Below are 21,300 nucleotides of genomic sequence, written 5' to 3' on the forward strand. Positions count from 1 at the left end.
TGCGATGAATCGACATCTCTTTGTTTCGGCTATCTCGATTATTCATATATTTCATCTCCAAAAACTCCGCTAGTTGTCTCCTGTCGGCTCTGATGTCCCCAGCACGGCTACAGCATTGTCCTATTCAGGTCTCTTCTCAAACCTTGTCAAGCACCTTCGACATCGATACAAACCATTCTTTTGTTGTACCTCTGCTGGGCTTTGTATCAGGCAAGATCCCAATTCCTTGACAGCTCCTGAGGATGAGGATCCTCTGTCCCCTTTCCACAAGCGTTCGCTTGATTCCTTTGGCGCGGCTTTAAGACTAGCGAAGGCCCTTGGTGTCGGAGACGAGCTCCTGACTCTAGGGGCAACGCAGATGTTTTACCGTTATATATATATATAAACGCAGATGTTTTACCGTGATCTAGTTGCAGATGAGTTTGAGAAAGTGGAGAGGGACCGGCTTAAAAATCTCTATGTACGGTACGAACAGGGCCATTATTTTGCTCTAGAGGTTGTGAAGTCCTTCCAGCCTCTATAATCAGGTTCAAACCCCGAAGTCGTTGTCAATAAGAAACCAGGTGTAAAACATGCATTTTGAATTTACCAAACCTATTCAGCGCCTGTTATTCTGTTCCTTGCATTTTGCGAAGTATAGCTTTGGATGAAATGTATACTTCACGAATACAATGTCAACTTTTATGAACTTTTATGGGAGAGAGGCTTCAGGTTCTATGTTTTTTTAGCCCTCAAACATTTTAATTTGCCGATTGTTAGCGACTTGAAAGGAAGCGAGATCGGACGTGAAGAAAGAAGGATTCAAACAGGCCTCGGTCCTGTCCGATGGTCCATATCGCCTGGACAGTGAAACTGTTGGTTATATGTGGTAATGGTGCTGTTACGGATGCACTCGTAGTGCTGCTACCCACAGTATTCTTTGGCTCCTGTTCAGTAGCTAGAGGCACGAAACAGAGGTCAAACCCCATGATTATCGGTAAATCTTTTGAGACTCTGGTTACTACAGCCTTCTCAGTATCACCATCTTTGGCGGTTCTTGCTAATGCCCTGCGTGCTGCACGTGACCAAGTGTTGGCTCTAGCTCTCCCCTGAAGGATACGCTTTACTTCAACCTCTGTCTTCGTCGTTAATTCATGTAATGGTTCGTCATCCAAGTCATACTCAATTAACAGTTGTTCGAGAAGCAACCTTACACGAGCCACAGCTTCTTCAATCGTTATATTCAAAGCAGTAAATGATAAAACAGTGGCAGTTGAGCTAAGCTTAGCCATCTTCTTTGATGCTTGCTGCATCGATTTCTATAAGATATCAGTCACAAAAAAAAAAAGTTAGTTGTTGTTATTTAAACGGATATTAAATCTTTCTGAACGTACAACCTTACCATTGAAGCGCGTTCATCCCCAAAGGACCAACCCACAGCCCAACGTGTTGTTCTACCTTGTCGGAATGTCGTAAAAGTAATGTTGAAAATCTATTAAAGGGATTAAAAGAAAAAAAAAAAAAAGAGAGGGAAAGATAAAGAAAGAGAGACATGTCGAGAAAGAGTACTTAATAAAATTGGAGATTAAAATCAAGCTATTAGAAAATGGGACCATACGTTGTTTTCCTTGAGATAGGCTACAACTTTGTCCACCGAGGTTTTTTTCCCTAGCATACTTGTGTACCATCTATAATAAAAAGGAATGAGTTTGACATGAATCTATAGGTTATTTGACTCATTGCTCATAATGAAATGAGATTTACCTTATCCTTGTTCGCCATATACAACTTTCATCGATCATTCGCTGGACAAACTGAGTTTCTCCACCTGCTGTGATCATCTCATTTGGCATCCCTAAACATACTGCCGACGGTAACCCTTCTTTACTATCATGGCTCTCTTGTATATCCTGTTCATCTTCGTAGAAAGGGGGATTGCACATACAAAAGTCGTATCTGATGAAATCATACTCTTCAAAAGTTAGAGGCGTTTCTTATAGTCTGCAGATTGCTTACAGTAAATAAGTTTGCACCTTTGGATCTTTTTTCCTCATATACATTTTCTCGCTTTCTTGGAATAGCATGCCCGGAAAGATTTTTTTCGGATGACTTTTTAAAAGGACGATGGTATCCTGAAGGTTATTCATAATAACATTCTTAGCAGCGAATTGAAGGGACCTATCGTTGATGTCTAAATACTTGAGAAAAACTCAGCCACCCTGTTAACCCCATGAAGCAGAATCGTCACGAGTTTGTGGGACCTATACCTGTTGCCATTATTCGCCAATTCTTGTTCCTAGTACAGCCTAGAAGAGGATATATACACGATGCACCTGTGCCTCTAGATTCATTTCCATAGCGTTTATATAATCAGATATTGAATTTAATATACAATTCATTGCCAGTAATGATAGCAAGTATTATCATGATTACATATCAATGCCATGTATGACGGATTCAGTCTCATTTCTCATCAAGTCTTCGATCCAACATATGTAATTGACGCGATTAGGAATCTATTAAAAGCGTGAGAAGACAGGCTTAGACCAAATGTCCTTAGATTATCAAAATCATCCTCTCATTTATATCTTAATTTTTATGCAGATCAATGCAACAAACATACTGCAGGACAGAGTGAATTAATTGGGATGTCCAGTTTGATTGAGAAATCTCGGTGAAGCAAGCAGTACGTTAGCTCTCTGTCGTCCATGAATCATGGAGAGATATAAGCAGCCCTATTTTAGCTTAAATGAATACGGTTTGAAATACAGTAATAAGGATTCTTAGAGAATACCTCAGTGCCATTGGATCCCGAAAGTTTAATGAACCTCGAGTCCTATCTCCTTTGATATTAAGAACGACACTATAAGAACAAAGCATAGGAATAAGGTAACTAATTTATTATGTGCCTTTTTTTTAATGCTGTATTACTGTATTATAGCGATCAAAAGAAAGTGAAAGCTTTACTACGGCCTTAAACTAGGATACTGCTCTGCTAGGGTAACAAAATCCGGAGGATTGTTATGGTAAGGATTGTTGGGATGCATCCCAATGGCATCTACCAACTTGCGCTTCGACATGGATGTGGAAACTTCAATTGTGGCAGAGGAGCGCGATCAAAGCTGTGTTTGAATTTACGTTAAGGGCATTATTTATTTATTATTTGGAAGTTTTTAGAATCCAAAGGCATAAAAAAACTTGTATATTTGATAATTTTAATTGATTACCTGCCCATAATTTAACGAATCGATACATTTCCTTGAGCTTATAAAATTTTTTTCTCGATCGTTGTTTATTTTTTCTCTCTCTTCACTTCCAAATCCACTGATATTTCGCACCCTCCTTCGTTTTCTCCTACTCCAAATATTGAAGCACAAATAATGAAGATTAATAAAAAGCTCAATTGGTACTCAACGGGTGTTGTATCTTTATGTTTTTGTTATTTGTTCTTTGGTAGCGTGTTGCCAATCAATGAAATGATAGTGAACGTAGGCAGAATAGAATATTGTTCCTTTCCTTTTACCCTTCCCTTTATATACTCTATCCTAAGCGATGATGATCACCATAGAGTCAAGCACTGAATACCCGGCCGCCACCGTGCGATGTCGGATGGATGCACACTTTATTGAATCTGAGCGCTATTCCCTTCGTCTATCCTACTATTGTATTTATATTTGAAATGAAGGAACTTATTTTGATGGTTCGAAAATAAAGAATTATGTGTATTGAATAGATTATTGCACTGATGATCCAGATGAGTTCCTTGCTATCCAATTCAAGCTCAAAAAATGTGTATTTGTTGCATGACTTGCAGTTAATTAAAAAACCACTAAGGACGTGGTGCGTTTTTGCTCTTTACATCTTTCCATCTGTGTACATTCTAAGACAGTCAGAATAATTATATACCAAATATTCATTACGATTCACATAAACTACACACCGCCATGCGGGTCTCTTTTTCACCAACACCAGTTGAGCCAGCTACGACAAAGAAGGAGATTTGGGCCTGGTACAGCTATGCATTCGCCAGTGAAGCGTATGTGGTGGTAAGGAATGAGAATGACACATGTTTTCCGTTATTGGTCATGCTCAAAAACAATAGCTCCTCCCTGACTCAAAGACGCGTGTCCGCCCTCTCATGTACAAATGGGATAGGTCGCATTGACAAGCTTTATCCCCATCACGTTGGAGGCTCTGGCTTCGGAGGAAGGCCATCTTTATGGAACCAATGAGTCCTGTATCGCCCACCCTAACATGACAGACACATCATTCTTACCACCATTTGAAACGCAAGTTATGGAAACCCCGAGGTGCATGATATCATTTGGGCATTTTGAAATTGATACCGCCTCCTTTGTCATGTACTTGACATCTCTGGCTGTGTTCCTGCAGGTACAGACGTTAGAAGCAAAGTTTTCAGGTGGCAACTTGGGGAACTTGGGATCGCAATCGACAGTAACTCTTTTTTTTTTTTTTTTTTTTTTTTACTTGCATAGGCTTTGACTGTTGTGTCAATTAGCTCCATGGCGGACTATGGCTCTTACCGCAAGAAGCAGCTCGTCTTTTTTTCTGTTGTTGGTTCGACTGTGACTATGCTCATTGGCTCAATGCCATATGCATGGATGGCAGGGACACTCAGTGTTATCGCCAATGTTTCGTTTGGTGCGGGAATCGTGTGCTTCAATGCTTATTTGCCACTATTGGTTAGAAACACGGAGCATATGCGATCACAGAGGAGCCGGTTGGAGCAACTGGAGAAGGAAATTGAGATTGAGACAGGCGATTCCTCAGAACAAGTAGCCGCTATAGAACGATCAGAACTAAGGAATCATATGGGCGACTCAAACTTTCAAGGCCTGGACCCTGTGCAAGGCACAGATGCTGTGAACGTTGCATTACATGATGAATCGCTTGGAGAGGATACACACATCGGGCACACAGGGGAACAAACAATCGGACAAAAGAAAAAGATGCTGCTCGAAATGACTGAAGGACTGAATAAGGACAAAGGCCACCTTTTGGGACAGATTAGTGCTAAAGGCTTTGCCAGTGGGTACTTTGGAGGAATTTTGTTGTTGCTTGTCTGTCTGTACATCTCTTATGTTGACAAATCTTCAACTCGATCACTCAAGGTTGGGATTTTTCTGTCGGGACTTTGGTGGTTCGTCTTTGCAACTCTAGCAGGCATTTGGCTAAAAAGAAGACCAGGACGTGAGCTCCAGCTCGACGATCATGGCCATAAGCATGGATCCTTCTGGGTAGCATCACAGTACGTTCTATACTCCTGGCGCCGAGTCGGAGCAACAGTTGTACAGGCACGAAAACTACCCAGTACATTTGCCTTCTTGGTGGCATGGTTCTTTCTTTCTGATGGGTATACAAGCATCTCTAATGTCGCACTTTTATTCGCAAAGACTTCGCTACGACTTCCTCAGACATTGCTGATCCTTCTTTCACTTGAGGTCCCCATCTGTGCACTTGTGGGTACACTTGCATTTCCGAAAATTCAGCATGCATTGGATTTCAATCAAAAACAAATGGTACTTTTACTTTTAATTTTGCTAGTTATGGTGCCAGTTTATGGTACATTGGGTCTCATTCTGCCATTCTGGCCACATCTTTCATCTGCAAAAGAGCTCTTTGCTCTAGCCGCCTATTTCGGGTTTTTAATCGGTGCAGTCCAAAGGTACGCTACAAATTTCCTCCGCAGCTGAAGCAACGTTTTCTTTTTTTGTAAATATGACGAATCGGATAGAATAGAAGCAAACACGCCCTTTTCTTCTACTAGTTTCTGTCGATCCATGTTTGCGGACCTTGTCCCACGAGGCAGAGAGTCAGAGTTCTTTGGGCTTTATGCGATCACAGACAAAGGCAGTAGTTGGTTAGGACCATTAGCTGTAGCGGCTATCACAGATGCAACGCATGAGATCCGACATGCGTTTATCTTTCTGCTAATTTTGCTGAGCCTTCCTATTCCAATTATTTATTTTGGTGTGGATATGGATCAAGGCCGACTGGATGCTGAAAAAGCGTCACAGGAACTACAGGAGAGTGAAATAGTCGGAGGAGATCATGGAGGCGAAGAGAGTGAAAGGCTTTTATATTCTATTTCTTCGATTTAATAATAAACTTTCGCTTTAAAAATGCGGTCACGGGTCCCAGGCTCCGGTTGTATGTTGAATCTTCCTAGGGGAACCAAAGTTGGTGTGGAATGAATTGTTAAATTCAAGGTATATTTTTATAGGAAGCATCAGAGGAAAGACGTAGCGAGGAATGGAAAGAAAGGAGTGTTAATGCAGACTTGCATTTCAAAAAAATAAAAAGAAACCTTTTATTTACATGAAAAATGACAACAAAAAAAGGCGAGTGACCTTTGTGGGATCCCCGGTCCAAATAAATCGATGTGATAGCCCTTACACCTTCTCCACCCCACCCACACAAACACACGTTCACACCGGTTGGACTGACAGGTCCATTACGGGCTTCAGTAGTAATAAAGAAAACTTTCTATTTCGAAAGAAAAAGAAAAAGTTCCCCTGGTCGGGCTGGGTCAATTCTCTCTTTTATTCGATTTCTTTTCTTGCTGCCTGCTTGCTCAGCTTTTTTTTTTTCTTCTTGCACAGTGTTCTTTCGCTTCATTCTCTTCCTACTCATTTTTCTCTTTCCTTATTCTTTCCTTCCCTTTCCTTCCCTTTCCTTCCCTTTCCTTCCCTTTCCTTCCCTTTCCTTCCCTTCCCTTCCCTTCTCTTTTCTTCCCTTCCTTTCTCTCCCCACTCTCGATAATAATCTTTCCTTTTCCACTATCCCCGTTCCTTTCGTCACATTTGCTATTTGAAAAAAGCTTGCACCACTTTGATCAACGTCTTACTTTCTCTCCATTTCAAAAGAAAGAAAAGAAAGATTTCTACAGCATGGAGGTAAATACTCCTCCACATGTATCAACATGCCACACAGCACAAACATAGCAGTCAGATTCCACGTCTTGTACCCACTTCATCAGTTTCTAAATGCCACACTCGTTCTAATTTTTTTTTTTTTCTCCCCTCCCAATGGATCAATATTTTCCCATGTTGCTGACTAATTAGGCTATTCTAGATTTTAACCGTGAGCTGGACATCGATTTGCTCGATCGAGTTGTTCGTACAATGTACAACAGCACTGGGGCAGAAGTAAGTCTTTTTTTTTTTTTTTTTTTCTCTTTTTCTCTCTCAGATCACTTTGGAACCACCCCATGGGAACATTGGATCAGCCACAGCAATACCCTATACACTGTTTTGCGTTGTATGATAATTGTGGCTACGTTGCCTGGACGAATGAGCAATGCTATATTGACTTTTTGCGAATGGCTTTTATTGTGGGAAAATGCTACCGGTGAAATGGATCTAAGAATTGTCAAATGGGACAACCTCAATAACGAATACAAATACAAAAATCTAAAGTCAAAGCGCGTCTTACTAGGCCAGGACTAGGTATAGATGGTGAACGTATTTGAGCCCCTTTCATTCATAGACAAAAACCCACATTAATTGGAAATACAGCATTGTTGTCCGCTCTTTGGGATATCAGACCCAATGATGTTCAATAACAACACTGCCATTAATAATCATCCTCCTACTAACATCCTTTGCCTGTATCTAAACTATTGGTCATTGAATGGTTTTTCATATTCTTGTTATTAGCACAAGCTTGCGCAACAGGTTCTGACTCAATTCCAGGAAAATCCAGACTCATGGAGGCGGGTCGATGCAATCTTGGATAACTCAAAGGATCCTCAGACAAAGGTAGCTCATTAAGCATCTATTACTTTCTCGCTCAACTGCTCACCCTGACGACACACCATTAGCTACATGTATACTATGAGATCAGCTCGTATGCATAAAATGGACAAAGCGCATTAACTAGGCTTTCGACCATCTTTTTTTGTTTAGTATATCGCTCTGCAAATTTTGGAAAAGCTTGTCCAGACGCGGTGGAAGCTGCTACCGCCAGAGCAATGTCAAGGTAATATATTGTTTCTTAAAAAAAAAATATAATACTCTTTTAGAACAAGTGCGAAAAACGAATATTTAACCTGCTTCTTCTCGGATGATTGTGCATGACGTTCATTATTGATATAGGGATTCGCAATTACACTGTGGGTTTGATCGTTAAGCTATCTTCGGATGAGGCTACTCTTGTTCGTGAGAGAATGCTTCTTAGCAAGCTCAACCTAGTTCTTGTGCAGGTATGTTGTTTTATTTTTGTACCTTTTTCGGAATTCTAAATGTGGTGTTCATACCAGGCATACATATGACAAAATCTTTGATTGTCTTATTGTTAACTACTTCGCCTTTTTGACTTTTGCATGCAAAGATTTTGAAGCAGGAATGGCCACACGCATGGCCGGGCTTTATCCCTGAAATTGTCATTTCCAGCAAGTCCAATCTTTCATTGTGCGAGAACAATATGGCCATTCTCAAGCTACTTAGGTACGATATGAAAAAAGAAAAACCATCACTTGTTTTGAGAGTTTGATTCAAATGTGCTTACCACGTGCATTCATTTGTTATCTCTTCTCTTTATAACCATAATATAGTGAAGAGATTTTTGATTTCTCTGCTGAGCAGATGACGCAGACCAAGACAAAGAACTTGAAGAACTCGATGTGTGGTGAATTTTCTGAGATTTTCCAACTCTGTAGTGAGGTTTTGGAAAAGGCCAATAAGCCCAGCTTGATCAAGGCAACTTTGGAGACTCTCCTTCGCTTCCTCAACTGGATTCCTCTTGGATATATTTTTGAGACCAATATCGTGGAGAACCTTCGCGCAAGGGTACGTACGTTATTATTATTGTTTTAATTTAAAAAAGTTTTGAGTATAAATCGCTAGGAAGAGGCAATCCTGAGCTAAAGCGATTTTTCTCTTCTTTTTGTGGCATGCGTCTCATATAAACAGTTTTTGGATGTGCCACAGTTCAGGAATATCACACTTGCCTGCTTGAGAGAGATTGGATCGCTCTCAGTAGCTGCAGATTATAACGATAAGTTTGTCATCTTATTCAACATGGTTATGACATCCATTGCCAAGACCATCCCTATCGGCGGCAACATTGCGGAGATGTATGAGAACGCAGGAGATGATGAGCAAAAATATATTGCAAACGTCGCCATGTTCATTACTGGATTTCTTAATGTTCACTTGAGGCTTGTTGAAAACCCTCAGAACAGAGAGGTTCTCTTAGTCGCTCATCAATATCTCCTCAAGATCTCTCAAGTTGAAGATCGCGAGATATTCAAGATTTGCTTGGAATATTGGTCCAAGTTGGTTGCGGAACTCTATGAGGAAATCCAGCAATTGCCCGTCATGGAGCTTCCGTTATTGAACCTTGGAGCTGGTATGATGCAATCGTCCGCTAGTAGTGTAAATCTTCGCAAGAACTTTTATACCGAAATTCTTGCTCGTCTCCGCGTTGTAATGATCGAGCGTATGGTTAAGCCTGAGGAGGTAAAAAAAAAAAAAAAAAAAAAAAAAAACTTTCTATAATATTCTTCATTTGTAAAGGGAGGCCTAAGTACACTCTGTATTTAAATTACAACCAAGTTAACAGAGCCACATTATTTTATTTATACAACTAGGTGTTAATTGTTGAGAATGATGAGGGAGAGATTGTTCGCGAGGTTATGAAGGAGAGCGATACGATCACGCTTTATAAAAGTATGCGTGAAGTCCTTGTGTATTTGACACATCTAGACTGCGTTAACACAGAACAAATCATGTCAGACAAGCTGACAAAGCAGGTCGACAATTCAGAGTGGTCATGGGCTAATCTCAACAAGCTTTGCTGGGCAATTGGTTCAATTTCTGGCGCTATGAGTATGTTGAATTGATATATAGGGTTGAGAATGAAAAGGTTGTTTGCGTCTAAATGTAATTCCTTATTGACAACGTCTTTTTTTTTCTTTTATTAATAATATTCAGGTGAAGATGCTGAGAAGCGTTTTTTGGTCACTGTCATCAAGGAACTCTTAGGGCTTTGTGAAATGAAGCGTGGCAAGGACAACAAGGCGGTCGTCGCCTCCAACATTATGTACATTGTTGGACAATACCCGCGTTTCCTTAAAGCACATTGGAAGTTCTTGAAGACAGTCGTCAACAAGCTGTTTGAGTTCATGCATGAGACACACGATGGAGTACAGGACATGGCATGTGATACCTTCATAAAGATTTCACAAAAATGCAGGCGCCACTTTGTTTTGCAACAATCGCAGGAGATCATGCCATTCATCGATGAGATTCTCAACACATTGGATAAAATAACTAGTGACCTCTCGCCTGCTCAAGTTCACACCTTTTATGAGGCTATCGGTTACATGATCTCTGCACAACCCAACCGCGCAGTACAAGAACGTCTGATTGCCAAAGCCATGCAAGGCCCCAACCAGGCCTGGGATAAGATTATGCAACAGGCAAATCAGAGCTTGCAGAATCTCGATAATCCAGAAAATTTGAAGACTTTGGCTAATGTCTTAAAGACCAATGTCGCTGCTTGCAGTTCAATTGGAGCAGGTTACTTTTCACAACTTGGAAGCATTTATCTTGATATCTTGGGCGTCTATAAGGCTGTCAGTCAACTGATCTCGGAAAGTGTTGTTACCATGGGTCCTGTTGCCCTTCGTACCCCACGTGTCCGCCAAATGCGCACTGTCAAGAAGGAAATCCTTCACTTGATTGAGACTTATGTTGGTAAATCTGATAATCTAACGGAGGTGACCCAAAAAATTATCCCTGGTGTTCTTGAGGCTGTTCTGGGTGATTATCAGCGCAATGTTGAACCAGCTCGTGATGCTGAGGTTTTGAGTGTCATGAGCACGATCGTAACTAAGCTTGGAGTAAGGATTACCCCATTTCTGCGCCACTATGTACTTTTTTGTTTGTCTGCTTGTAGTTACTGCCACCAAGGCGAATTACATAACTCAGATTGGACTAGCTTGGCTAATATTTTCCATGTGGATCTTGTAATGCTTGCTATTCGATATAGTCGTTATTGAATGACAAGATTCCTCTTATTCTTGAATCTGTGTTTGACGTGACATTAAACATGATCAACAAGGACTTTGCTGAATATCCCGATCATCGTGTGGGATTCTTCAAACTGGTTCGCACTATCAACTTGAGCTGCTTCCCAGGTAAGAAGTAGTGAGCCTTTAGCTACGAGACACCTTTGTTTTAGTATCTTTATATATACAAAAACATACCTATTAATCCTTCTACTTTATTTTATTCGATAGCTCTCATGAAACTTCCACCTGCACAACTTCGTTTGATCATGGATAGTGTTGTTTGGGCATTCAAGCATACAATGCGTGATATTGCAGATACTGGATTGAATATTTGCCTGGAAGTGATCAATAACTTCTCCGCCAGTGACCCCAGTATTGCTAATCAATTCTATCAAGCCTACTTCCTGAATATCCTGAATGACATCTTTTACGTATTAACGGACAACAACCACAAGAGCGGTATGTTGACAACTGTAGACCTTTTAATGATACGTTAATGAAATGAACTTTTAGCAAGTGGAAACTAAGCAACTCTTTCACTCTTTTTTCAGGCTTCAAGCTCCAAAGTCAGGTGCTGGCTCGCATGTTCTATTTGGTTGAATCTGGCGCAGTGCAGGCGCCGCTCTTCTCGCCTGCCCAAGTAACTGATCCCAATATGACAAATAGTCAATTCTTGCGCGAATATATGATGAACTTACTACAGAACGCTTTCCCTCATCTGCAACCGTAAGTTGAATGCTTCAACGCCTAGTTTGATGAATGAGATCTTCAGGGTATTCATTTTTTATTTTATTTTATTTGTTGCTTTAGTTCGCAAATCCGGATATTCACTTTGGCATTGTTTGAGACGAACCGAGATACCAACAAGTTCAAGCTGCACTTGCGCGATTTCTTGATTCAATTAACTGAGTTTGGCGGGTCAGAAAATGACCAAAACGAATTGTTCCTAGACGAACGTGAAGCAGAGCAGGAGTCGAAGCGCAAGATGGACAGGGAAGCAGCACTTAGAATCCCTGGCCTTGTTAAACCGTCAGATCTTCCTACGATGGATGAAGACGATTAAATTCTCTATCACATTTTTTTTTCCTTTCCTTGCACATTTTATTATTATTATTATTATTATTGATTATGCTACTCGCAATTTGTTTATTTTTGCGTAGTCCATCCACCACACCACATCACAGTACAGCACACCATAGTAGACATTGATTATGAGAATAGGACAAAGAACTAAAAAAAAAAAAAAAAAAAAAAAAAAAAAAGGCGAGCAGTCATGATCACTGAGCTAGATTGATAGCTTGCTTAGACTCCACGCATAGTACCCTCAAACCTTGAAACCTACTGCACAGGACAAAAGAAATGCTTCTGTATATCTCTTCACCATTCCTGTCAGAGAGCAGATGACGGGAAAAGGTATACTTATTATCCATATACTCTTTAGCTCTGAGTCAACGTAAGCAATAACGAAATATTCTAGATACGGCGGTGCAACTATGTCCCTGTAACTAAAGTATTTGAATCATTGACAGCTATTTTTTAAGAAGGTAGCAATCTCAGGCCGCCAAAGTTCATGGTGGATTGCAGTAGAATGCAAGCCGAAGCAATATTAGCTGTATTTTCCAATGTAGATATTTACTAATGTCACTTTCATGTAGGGAAACTATGGGAAAGCCGATCAGTATAGGAATATCAGCAATATTTTAGAGTCGTTGTTCAGGACTTTAAAGAGATCTGCTCTAAATGGCAAAAAAGCCATGCCAATCGATTATGTCATTTATTTATTACAAGGTACCATTTTAGAGTCCACTGCCTTAGTGTCCGAAAAGGCTCCAACTCTCACAGTGCGAAAAGGATATTCATGCTGCAGAAGCCACGGTCGGGGATAGCCTAGTTAAGAGAAAGCAATATTTACAGAATGATTGTGTCCTACCAACAAAGTAATACATTTGTGTGAGATCATTCTAACGCCTGTTATTATTCCCAGTTGATTGTCAAACCATTTTCAACGCCAGAGAAAGAGTACTTTATTACTGTAGATATAGACAGCGCCGTTCTCCTATCCTGCACATGTCCTGGTCATGAAAAACAAAGGGTTCCTTGCAAGCACATGTACCTTGCAGAGAGGGTCCGTAGTGGATTCAATGTCAAACGCAATATTGTATCTGCACGTACCCAACTCAAGCAGGTCCGAAACGCGATCGATATCAATGATCATCTTGGGCAGCCTCTCGAAGGCTTCCTCTCACCATCTTTGCTACGACAACTAAAGGCAGAGAGAGCTGAAGAGAAGGAAAGAAAAAGAATAGAGCGAGAGGAAGCTGTTGCTGAATTGTCTAGACAGAATAATAACGAGATGATGGACGTATGGAGGAGATTGGGCTCCTTTGCGGTTGATGCGAGCATAACGCGACTTCCGCATAGGGAAAGGCAAACTGTTACAACAGATCTTTGGGCCAAGATTGTGCCAGATAAAGTCAAATACGTCATCGTATTGCGAATTTTAATATCACTTGGGGCTTGGAGCCACTGCTAGTGACAGGGGGTGCTGGATCAAGTCTAGGAATGGCCATGGTATGGAGATTGGTCTATGGAAAAGAGTGCATAGCTTATTGCAAAGTGGTTTTTTATTTTTTTTGATTTTTTTTTGAAATAGGAGTAAAAAGACAGGAGACACATATTTAAAGTTGGATCGCCCAGTGCAGAAAATACCAAAAAACTGAATCGCACTTTTCCTTAATCCACACTGTTTCTCTTTTGCTTGTATGAGAAAGAGAAGAAAAAAAGATATTTAAAGCCGCTTTTATCCATCTTCCTTTCCTCCCCCTCACACTTCATCCTCTTTTTTCTTCCTCTTTCCGGGCCAATTTATTAACCTGTTCATATTTTAAGACATGGCTCCCACGACACAATGGATTGCAGCCATTTCCTTTACATCGATAGTCATGTTAATCAGTGCGCCTGCGCATATTTCCGGCCTTGTCCTGCCCAACAAAGCACAATACTTCCAAGGCAATCAGCAACGCCAACATCCCTTCCAGCACTCGCATTCGCGCTCCACGTCATGCTTCGATCATAAAAAGGAGGGAGCAGACTCAGGACTCTTAGCTGCTAAGGACTTCCCTCCCATGAGAAATGATTTGATACTACGAGCTGCTCGCGGCGAAAAGACTGAGCGAGCGCCTGTCTGGGTCATGCGGCAAGCGGGTCGCTACCTTCCAGGTACGGTTTAAATAAATGACAGATTAATTTGGCACAACTGACATAATTGCTTATAAAATGATTTTTCTTTTCATTTAAAAGAGTTCCGTAAGCTTCGCGAAGAGTATGATTTTTTCACTATTTGTCAGACTCCAAAGCTGGCGACTGAGGCGACGCTTCAACCTATAAACCGATATGACGGGTTGCTAGATGCAGCTATCATCTTCTCAGATATTTTGGTGATCCCTCAAGCTATGGGCCTCAAGGTAGTGATGCTGCCAGGCAAAGGTCCTTCTCTCCCTGATCCACTAAAATCGCCTGAAGATATGCGCCTTCGATTGAAAGGAAAGATCGATGTTCAACAGGAGTTGAAATATGTCTTCGAAGCCATCACCATGACTCGACATGAACTCCAAGGACGTGTTCCTCTGATTGGTTTTGTCGGTGGCCCATGGACATTAATGGTGATTTTGAACAATCCAGTTTGTCAATTCCATATTTTAATTCAATTATTTGGTTAGATTGTTACTAAAGCTTTTTTTTTTTTTTTTTTTTTGTTTAAAAAAAAACAAAAAACTATAGACATTTATGACTGAGGGCAGAAGCAACAGGATGTTATCCAAAGTCAAAAATTGGATGTACAAGAATCCAAACGATAGTCATGAATTACTACGAAAGATCACGGATGTCACAGTTGATTTTTTGGTAGGCCAAGTCCGTGCGGGTGCTCAGATGCTTCAGGTGTTCGAGTCCTTTGCTGGAGAACTCTCACCCCTTGATTTCGAGCGCTTCTTGCTTCCTTATCTGATCGAAATCAATGACCGTGTCAAAGCCGAGCTCAAGGATGATGCGGTGCCCATGGCTGTATACGCAAAAGGCGCTTGGTTTGCACTCGATTCCTTGGCTGACAGTGGCTATGAAATCGTATCCTTGGATTGGACCCATGATCCTGCTGCTGCCAAGGTCATCGTTAAGGGACGTGTTACATTGCAAGGCAATCTGGAGCCCAATGTGTTGATGGGATCTGATGAAGAGATTGTCCGAGAGACCGAAAAGATGGTCCGTGCGTTTGGAAGTTCTGAGAGGTACATTGCCAACTTGGGTCACGGTATCGTACCTGGTGCATCTGTGGAAGGCATGGAGCTTTTCCTTAAGACAGTTCATCGTGTTGGACGTGAGATTGGTGAGACGAGTAGACAGAACCATTGTACGGAAGACGAAGAGGGATTTATCGTCTAGGAGAAACATACTTGTACATTTTCTTAAATCTGCCCATTAAATATATATTATTTCAAACGATGGTTAAAAGAGAAGCATTCTGTCTGTTTACTATACACTGTTTTTTTGTAGCGTCACAGACCACATCTCCTTCTCTTATCCAGGATGATAGAGCGAGTAGAGGTATCGACTACAGTATTATGTCTTCATCATTCCGTATTCAAGATTGATCGCAATTATGGTATGAGAACTCCCATTTGTGTGAATGATATATAACAAAATGATTGACAAGAACTTAAATTCATTCTCATTTTTTCATTGGTGCTCAAAAGTAGAAGACGACCAAAGTAGGTCCCACTTTTTTTTAGTTTTATTTTTTGGAAAATTATAAAAATTAACATTCCTTGCTTAGACCAGTCCAAGGGCTGCCTATACTGAATAGACAGTCTTCCAATTACGAGTTGGGGTCGGATCTAGATGGCATTAAAAAACACATTCCAACATCCTGCTTGTAAAAGCTTATCGAGTTTATTTAAAAGCCCTGACCATCAAAGGAAACTCTTTTTTGATTGGACGTGCTCGACAATGTTTCACTTGCGATTGCATCTTGGTCTGGGGCAACGTTGTCTTCCATCAGTAACAGCATGCAGCTTCAGGAAGAAATATTTAAATTTCGTCTGCTGACAACTCCACGTTCAGGAGTAGAGGAAGGCGGTGCAATCACGCTTGCATGTGGGCGGCGCAGGCTGGGCTTGTTGGTACATTCTTGTACTTTTGATTATTGGTTGTTTTTGTCTAGTAATGGGCAATGTCCCTTGAGTGAGAACAAGTACAGCCTCGTTGCAATGGTTTCACAGCACAGACAACAAACAACACTTTATTTTTAGCCCTTTCTTTTTTCTTACTTTCATCTTTTCGGTTCTTTTTCTCTTTTCACCCTCACCCTTCTATACCTTTTCCTTTTTTTACTGTAATCCGCAGTTGGTCGAAAGGCCAAGGATAGACACTCATTCAACAGCAGTACCGACAATATCTCCAAAGGAAGCTGTAACACGCATATTGCTATATACAGAAGACGGCTAGCTTCTTTGCATTCGCTTTTTATTGACAGCTACTGCTAAGAAAAAAAAAAAAAAAGGCAGCAGGACTTTATTTACACCACTCTTTTGTTCGCGTACGAACCCGATAAATCAAGTCTATAGTGTCAGATGGCTCGAGGATACCTTGAGTTACACGATCCTAAAGAAGAGGTCAAATCAGGAGGAGGTCGTCATGTTTATTCAGATGATTATAGTGGTGGGGGTATGGAACTGGACGACATCTTTTTGACAAATCCTCAAACAGGACTAAGACAGGAACAAGTTGCAGAGCGGCTTCGGACCTTTGGATGTAATAAGCTAACGGAGGTCAAGCAAAGTCAGCTCTTGAAATTCCTAGGTTACTTTGTAGGCCCAATTGCATTCTTGATCCAACTGGCATGCATCGTCTCAGTAATTGTCAAGGTAAAAGAAGACGCATGTTTGCACTGAAGGTTCACTTTTTTTTTATTGGGCGATGCACATGTCAAGACAAATAACTATCACTAAGAGAGCACATTGGCAACGAGACAAGTTAATATTTGTGATCATATTTTTACGCCCCAAACAAAAGAAGGCGTCCGTAATGGACAGACAAATTGTTCCATACAGCCAGCAAACAGACAAAATATATACACAGCTAATTCTATCAGAAAAGACATGATTCATACATGCACGTACCAATATAGGAAACTAGCCAACGTTAATGTCTAACACTATATCGCTCCGTACTGAATTGTTCCGTTTGGGTGGTCAACTATAATTATTAGGACTGGTTCAACTTTGGCGTCATTCTCGGCCTCTTATTCCTAAACGCCATCATTGGTTACATCGAAGAGGCCCGTGCAGAATCTGCGGTCGATGCATTGCGACAGACATTAGCCCTCAAGTCTCGGTGCTGGCGTGAGGGTCAGTTGCAGGAGATTGACACGTCCGATTTGGTTCCTGGTGACATTATCGTGTTACGTCTTGGTGACATTATTCCAGCAGATGCTCGGTTGTTAGGTATTGACGCCTCTGGTGCAGAGACAAATGGAGAGTTATTGATAGACCAGTCTGCACTGACAGGAGAGTCGCTGCCGGTGACTAAGAGGAAAGGCGATGAGGTCTATTCATCCGCATTGATTAAGCAAGGCCAACAGAGGGCTATCGTCACCAAGACAGGTACCAAGACATTTATTGGCATGGCTGCTCATTTGATTGCAACCACGCAGGTATTAACAAATTAGCTTTGGCAGAATATGTCAAATCCATGCATTTCCTGTGCCTCGCTTTTCCTTTTCACTCTAAATCTCTGACCATTTCATGTTTCATATTATGCACAGGACGAGGGACATTTCCAGAAAACCATCGGCAGGATAGGCAACTTTCTCATCCTCTTCACCCTTATCCTAGTTCTATTAATCGTCATCATTCAATTCATCTCCTTCCGCGATGACCCCATACGAGGACAAGTCCTAAAGATTCTGGGCCCTGTTCTTATTCTTGCAGTAGCTGCTATCCCAGTGGGTCTGCCAACAGTCATGGCTGTCACCATGGCCGTAGGAGCTCGAGGCCTGGCCACAAAACAAGCTATCGTCAAGCGTCTGGCAGCGGTTGAGGAAATGTCCTCGCTCTCGGTCCTCTGTTCTGACAAGACCGGAACCCTTACGGTAAACAAGCTTACGTTTGATGAGCCATATCTCTGTGATGGATACTCTCCCGAAGATCTCTTACTCTATTCGTATCTGGCATCTGAGTTTGGTGCCAATGATCCAATTGAGTTAGCGGTCCGACAAGCTGCAGAACATCAAGTTTCTGTGTTAAGAAACCGACCTACGACAAACAAAGTCCCTGGATATGAAATCACCGATTTTATCCCGTTCAACCCGAGCGTCAAGTACACACAGGCAACCATTCGAGAATTGGATAGTGGGATAACATTTAAGGTGGTCAAGGGTGCGCCTCAGGTCATTATCAAGATGGTTGGGGGTCATGATGCCGGGGTCAAGGCCTACGTTATGATGGCGAAGCGGGGACTTCGCGCTTTGGGTGTTGCCAGGACTGTTGCTGGGACAGATCAATGGACACTTGTTGGGTTAGTTGCTATGTTGGACCCGCCTAGACCAGATTCTGCTGATACAATCGAGCGTTGCCAGAGGATGGGTATTACAGTCAAGATGGTGACAGGTGATCAACAAATCATCGCCAAGGAGGTTGCTCGTCGATTGGGACTTGGACGTGTGATTCTGGGTGCTTCTCATATGGCGGACTCAACTATTTCGGAAGAACAAGCCTCAGAACGATTTTATCGTGCGGATGGGTTTGCAGAAGTCACTCCGGAACACAAGTTTAGGATCGTGGATGCTTTACAGAAACGAGGATTGCTTGTGGGGATGACGGGCGACGGTGTGAACGATGCACCAGCGTTAAAGAAGGCCAATGTTGGAATTGCTGTCCACGGATGTACAGATGCGGCCCGCTCAGCTGCAGATATTGTTTTACTGGCACCAGGCCTATCGACTATCGTTGAAGGCATCCTGGCTTCAAGAGCCATTTTCCAAAGGATGCGGTCGTATTCGCTGTACAGAATCACGTCTACAGTTCACTTTTTGATCTTTTTCTTTGTTGTAATCCTGATGCATGACTGGACGCTGCCTGCTCGTTTACTCATCTTGATTTGTATCCTGAATGATGCAGCGACGTTAGTGATTGCTGTGGACAATGCTCAGATTTCACCTTTGCCAGATAAATGGCGCGTTGGTCAATTGATTTTCCTCTCCTGTTTCTTGGGCTTGTTACTCACGGGCCTCTCGTTTGGACATTTCTACTACTTTTGGCAAACACATGATTACATACCATACCCGGAGGCTATTGGAGAAGGCGTCGATCGTCGGTTAGAATCTGTCATGTATCTCCATATTTCCTCTGCACCCCACTTTTTAATCTTCTCGACACGCCTAACAGGCTACTTTTGGCAAAGTATCCCATCATGGACGTTTATAATCGTGATCATTGGCACACAAGTGATTGCATTGTTCATGGTTATGTTTGGGTGGTTAACGCCAGCCATTCCTGTAGGTCAGGCGCTAGCAGTCTTTGCGATTTCGTTCGTGTCGTGTATAGTTCTAGATGCAATCAAAGTCCAAGTGTTCAAGCACTGGCCTAGTGTCTCCAAATCCTTGAACTGTGCACCTTTTGGAGGTAGACGAAGAAGGCTTTTGGATCAAAGGCGAGCTGCTGCGCAGCAACGACGCGTTTGGAAGAATATTCACAAGGCCAATGCTATTGTACTCAAGACCAAAGTCTTGTTGGCTATCCGGGATGGTGGCAGCAAGGTTCCTCAGAGTATGTACGACATCAGCTGGGATCGTCACGGTACATAAACTGGGCACTAAGCTCTTTGAATCATGGCAAAACCCCCCCCCCCCGACTTTTATTTTCTCCTTTTCATGATTTATTCATCACAAACACTTTGATAAAGCTTCGTCACCCTTCTCCTATCCTTCTCCCATCCTTCTCCCATCCTTCTATCTTTCTCCTCCATCCTCCTATTCTCTTTATATCTTCTACACTATCCAACCCTCACTTGTCGATATATTTTTGTATCCGATTCCTTTTTATTATATCATTTTGAACTATGAACAGTGGAAATAAAATACTGATTTGCAATTGTGGAAATAGGTGTGCAGAAGAGTGTGCTTTTAAAACACCTGAATTGCTTGTTGTTTTGTACTGTATATATCAACTTTCAAGATTGCTGATAAAAAATAAAACTTTATTCACTTGGTTCAAGAGAGCAGAAATCATGCAAGAGAAAGAGATATAAAAGATCCGCTGAGTAATCAGTGATGAAAAAAAAGGCTCAAATTGAAAATACATTATTCTATTTGTTTTAATTTTCCGAAATCCAATTCACTTTTATTTTCAGTGCACAACAACAACAAAATCTTCATCAAGGGAGAGAAAAAAGTCAAAGACAGTAAGGATAAAATGATGTAAAGTAGTTTTGCACGACCACACAAAATATGTATAACATATACATTTGTACCTTTGAGGTACCTTTATTTTTTTTATTTTCCCAAGTAAGAGCCCGAGCCCCAGGCAAGAGAAGAACAGTGTTGTTCATAGTGCAGTCATGGTGTCGAGTTCTGTGTCCATTTTTTTTTTTTTGCACACGTACATGCGCCCCTCTAAATGCTCCCGTCCTCCTTTTTTTTAACGTTTTTAGGAAAGAGGAAGCGATCTTCACATCCTTTCCAGATTAAAATACAGTTCGACTATACTAAACCCAGTATATGTTTATGGCGTTCATTGATGGTGAAGATCAAATACTGACTCAGATGGATTCAAATGTGGAGTTAATTATATAAAGATAGATTATAATTCACAATGCCTTCATTTGTCTATAAAAATTTACTAATATACAAATTGTGCGCAAAAGAATAGACTATCATGCCATGTATATAAAACAAATGGATACATGTGCATTTCCGTAACAGTGGTCCATGACATTGCTCTTTTTCCCGAAAATAAAGAAAGTGTGTGTAAAAAAGGCAGGATTGGGATCGTCATTGATTTTTCACAACAAATTTTTTTTTTGTTGTGTCGTGTTGGAAGTTCCGACAGGGGGAATGTGTCACACTCAATATTTATGAAAGGGGAGAGAGGGAAAAGGAAAGTGCAGGAGGGTTTCAAATTCCCGCACGCAATTAACCTTTCTTTCTCTTATTCTCCATCCATTTTTTACTCTTCTCTTTCTTTTATTTTTTTTCTTGCTGTTCATTTTGCTTTATCAACTTTAATAAAGCT

The 21,300-nt window shown here is 41.3% G+C and overlaps 6 protein-coding genes across 6 annotated transcripts; 5 read left to right on the forward strand and 1 right to left on the reverse strand.

The window, feature by feature from the left end:
• Nucleotides 1–619: 619 nt before the first annotated feature.
• On the forward strand, nucleotides 620–1,269 carry BCR41DRAFT_358279 (hypothetical protein). The gene is made up of 2 exons (XM_022025019.1): nucleotides 620–1,114; nucleotides 1,194–1,269. Exon 1 carries the CDS (start codon nucleotides 826–828, stop codon nucleotides 1,090–1,092), a length of 267 nt encoding a protein of 88 aa, XP_021878945.1. The 5' UTR covers nucleotides 620–825; the 3' UTR covers nucleotides 1,093–1,114; nucleotides 1,194–1,269.
• On the reverse strand, nucleotides 620–3,026 carry BCR41DRAFT_339182 (ribosomal RNA large subunit methyltransferase F-like protein; the record flags this gene model as incomplete). The annotated part of the gene is made up of 11 exons (XM_022022146.1): nucleotides 620–1,114; nucleotides 1,194–1,298; nucleotides 1,382–1,471; nucleotides 1,598–1,667; nucleotides 1,744–1,935; nucleotides 2,038–2,170; nucleotides 2,247–2,320; nucleotides 2,413–2,495; nucleotides 2,603–2,678; nucleotides 2,774–2,842; nucleotides 2,947–3,026. The coding sequence occupies 11 exons, from the start codon at nucleotides 3,024–3,026 to the stop codon at nucleotides 1,103–1,105; spliced, it is 984 nt and encodes a 327-aa protein (XP_021878946.1). The 3' UTR covers nucleotides 620–1,102.
• Nucleotides 3,027–3,840: 814 nt separating this feature from the next.
• BCR41DRAFT_388206 (autophagy-related protein 22-like protein) lies at nucleotides 3,841–6,270 on the forward strand. The gene is made up of 4 exons (XM_022027975.1): nucleotides 3,841–4,025; nucleotides 4,135–4,371; nucleotides 4,476–5,665; nucleotides 5,735–6,270. The coding sequence occupies exons 1-4, from the start codon at nucleotides 3,924–3,926 to the stop codon at nucleotides 6,099–6,101; spliced, it is 1,896 nt and encodes a 631-aa protein (XP_021878947.1). The 5' UTR covers nucleotides 3,841–3,923; the 3' UTR covers nucleotides 6,102–6,270.
• Nucleotides 6,271–6,581: 311 nt separating this feature from the next.
• Nucleotides 6,582–12,245, forward strand: BCR41DRAFT_358290 (CRM1 C terminal-domain-containing protein). The gene is made up of 14 exons (XM_022025020.1): nucleotides 6,582–6,896; nucleotides 7,065–7,148; nucleotides 7,659–7,760; nucleotides 7,908–7,980; nucleotides 8,097–8,203; nucleotides 8,332–8,447; nucleotides 8,555–8,789; nucleotides 8,913–9,461; nucleotides 9,593–9,830; nucleotides 9,936–10,846; nucleotides 10,996–11,143; nucleotides 11,246–11,476; nucleotides 11,569–11,743; nucleotides 11,828–12,245. Exons 1-14 carry the CDS (start codon nucleotides 6,891–6,893, stop codon nucleotides 12,078–12,080), a joined length of 3,228 nt encoding a protein of 1,075 aa, XP_021878948.1. The 5' UTR covers nucleotides 6,582–6,890; the 3' UTR covers nucleotides 12,081–12,245.
• Nucleotides 12,246–14,124: 1,879 nt separating this feature from the next.
• On the forward strand, nucleotides 14,125–15,487 carry BCR41DRAFT_325392 (uroporphyrinogen decarboxylase). Its single transcript, XM_022021579.1, has 3 exons — nucleotides 14,125–14,236; nucleotides 14,318–14,679; nucleotides 14,798–15,487. Exons 1-3 carry the CDS (start codon nucleotides 14,143–14,145, stop codon nucleotides 15,452–15,454), a joined length of 1,113 nt encoding a protein of 370 aa, XP_021878949.1. The 5' UTR covers nucleotides 14,125–14,142; the 3' UTR covers nucleotides 15,455–15,487.
• Nucleotides 15,488–16,552: 1,065 nt separating this feature from the next.
• BCR41DRAFT_358294 (H(+)-ATPase) lies at nucleotides 16,553–19,912 on the forward strand. The gene is made up of 3 exons (XM_022025021.1): nucleotides 16,553–16,935; nucleotides 17,280–17,723; nucleotides 17,835–19,912. Exons 1-3 carry the CDS (start codon nucleotides 16,642–16,644, stop codon nucleotides 19,872–19,874), a joined length of 2,778 nt encoding a protein of 925 aa, XP_021878950.1. The 5' UTR covers nucleotides 16,553–16,641; the 3' UTR covers nucleotides 19,875–19,912.
• The last annotated feature ends 1,388 nt before the right edge of the window (nucleotides 19,913–21,300 follow it).

This window comes from Lobosporangium transversale (assembly GCF_002105155.1).
Source record: "Lobosporangium transversale strain NRRL 3116 chromosome Unknown BCR41scaffold_33, whole genome shotgun sequence".
Classification (NCBI taxonomy): Eukaryota; Fungi; Mortierellomycota; class Mortierellomycetes; order Mortierellales; family Mortierellaceae; genus Lobosporangium; species Lobosporangium transversale.

Bases quoted from the DNA above. Each gene is read 5' to 3' on its own strand.
- BCR41DRAFT_358279 (XM_022025019.1), top strand. From the start codon at position 826: ATGGTCCATATCGCCTGGACAGTGAAACTGTTGGTTATATGTGGTAAT.
- BCR41DRAFT_388206 (XM_022027975.1), top strand. From the start codon at position 3,924: ATGCGGGTCTCTTTTTCACCAACACCAGTTGAGCCAGCTACGACAAAG. The intron at 4,026-4,134 runs GTAAGGAATGAG...CAAATGGGATAG, and splicing joins CCAGTGAAGCGTATGTGGTG to GTCGCATTGACAAGCTTTAT. The intron at 5,666-5,734 runs GTACGCTACAAA...CGAATCGGATAG, and splicing joins TTAATCGGTGCAGTCCAAAG to AATAGAAGCAAACACGCCCT.
- BCR41DRAFT_358290 (XM_022025020.1), top strand. The intron at 8,448-8,554 runs GTACGATATGAA...ACCATAATATAG, and splicing joins GCCATTCTCAAGCTACTTAG to TGAAGAGATTTTTGATTTCT. The intron at 9,462-9,592 runs GTAAAAAAAAAA...TTATACAACTAG, and splicing joins GTATGGTTAAGCCTGAGGAG to GTGTTAATTGTTGAGAATGA.
- BCR41DRAFT_325392 (XM_022021579.1), top strand. From the start codon at position 14,143: ATGAGAAATGATTTGATACTACGAGCTGCTCGCGGCGAAAAGACTGAG. The intron at 14,237-14,317 runs GTACGGTTTAAA...TTCATTTAAAAG, and splicing joins AGCGGGTCGCTACCTTCCAG to AGTTCCGTAAGCTTCGCGAA. The intron at 14,680-14,797 runs GTGATTTTGAAC...AAAAAACTATAG, and splicing joins GTGGCCCATGGACATTAATG to ACATTTATGACTGAGGGCAG.
- BCR41DRAFT_358294 (XM_022025021.1), top strand. From the start codon at position 16,642: ATGGCTCGAGGATACCTTGAGTTACACGATCCTAAAGAAGAGGTCAAA. The intron at 16,936-17,279 runs GTAAAAGAAGAC...TATAATTATTAG, and splicing joins TCGTCTCAGTAATTGTCAAG to GACTGGTTCAACTTTGGCGT. The intron at 17,724-17,834 runs GTATTAACAAAT...TATTATGCACAG, and splicing joins ATTTGATTGCAACCACGCAG to GACGAGGGACATTTCCAGAA.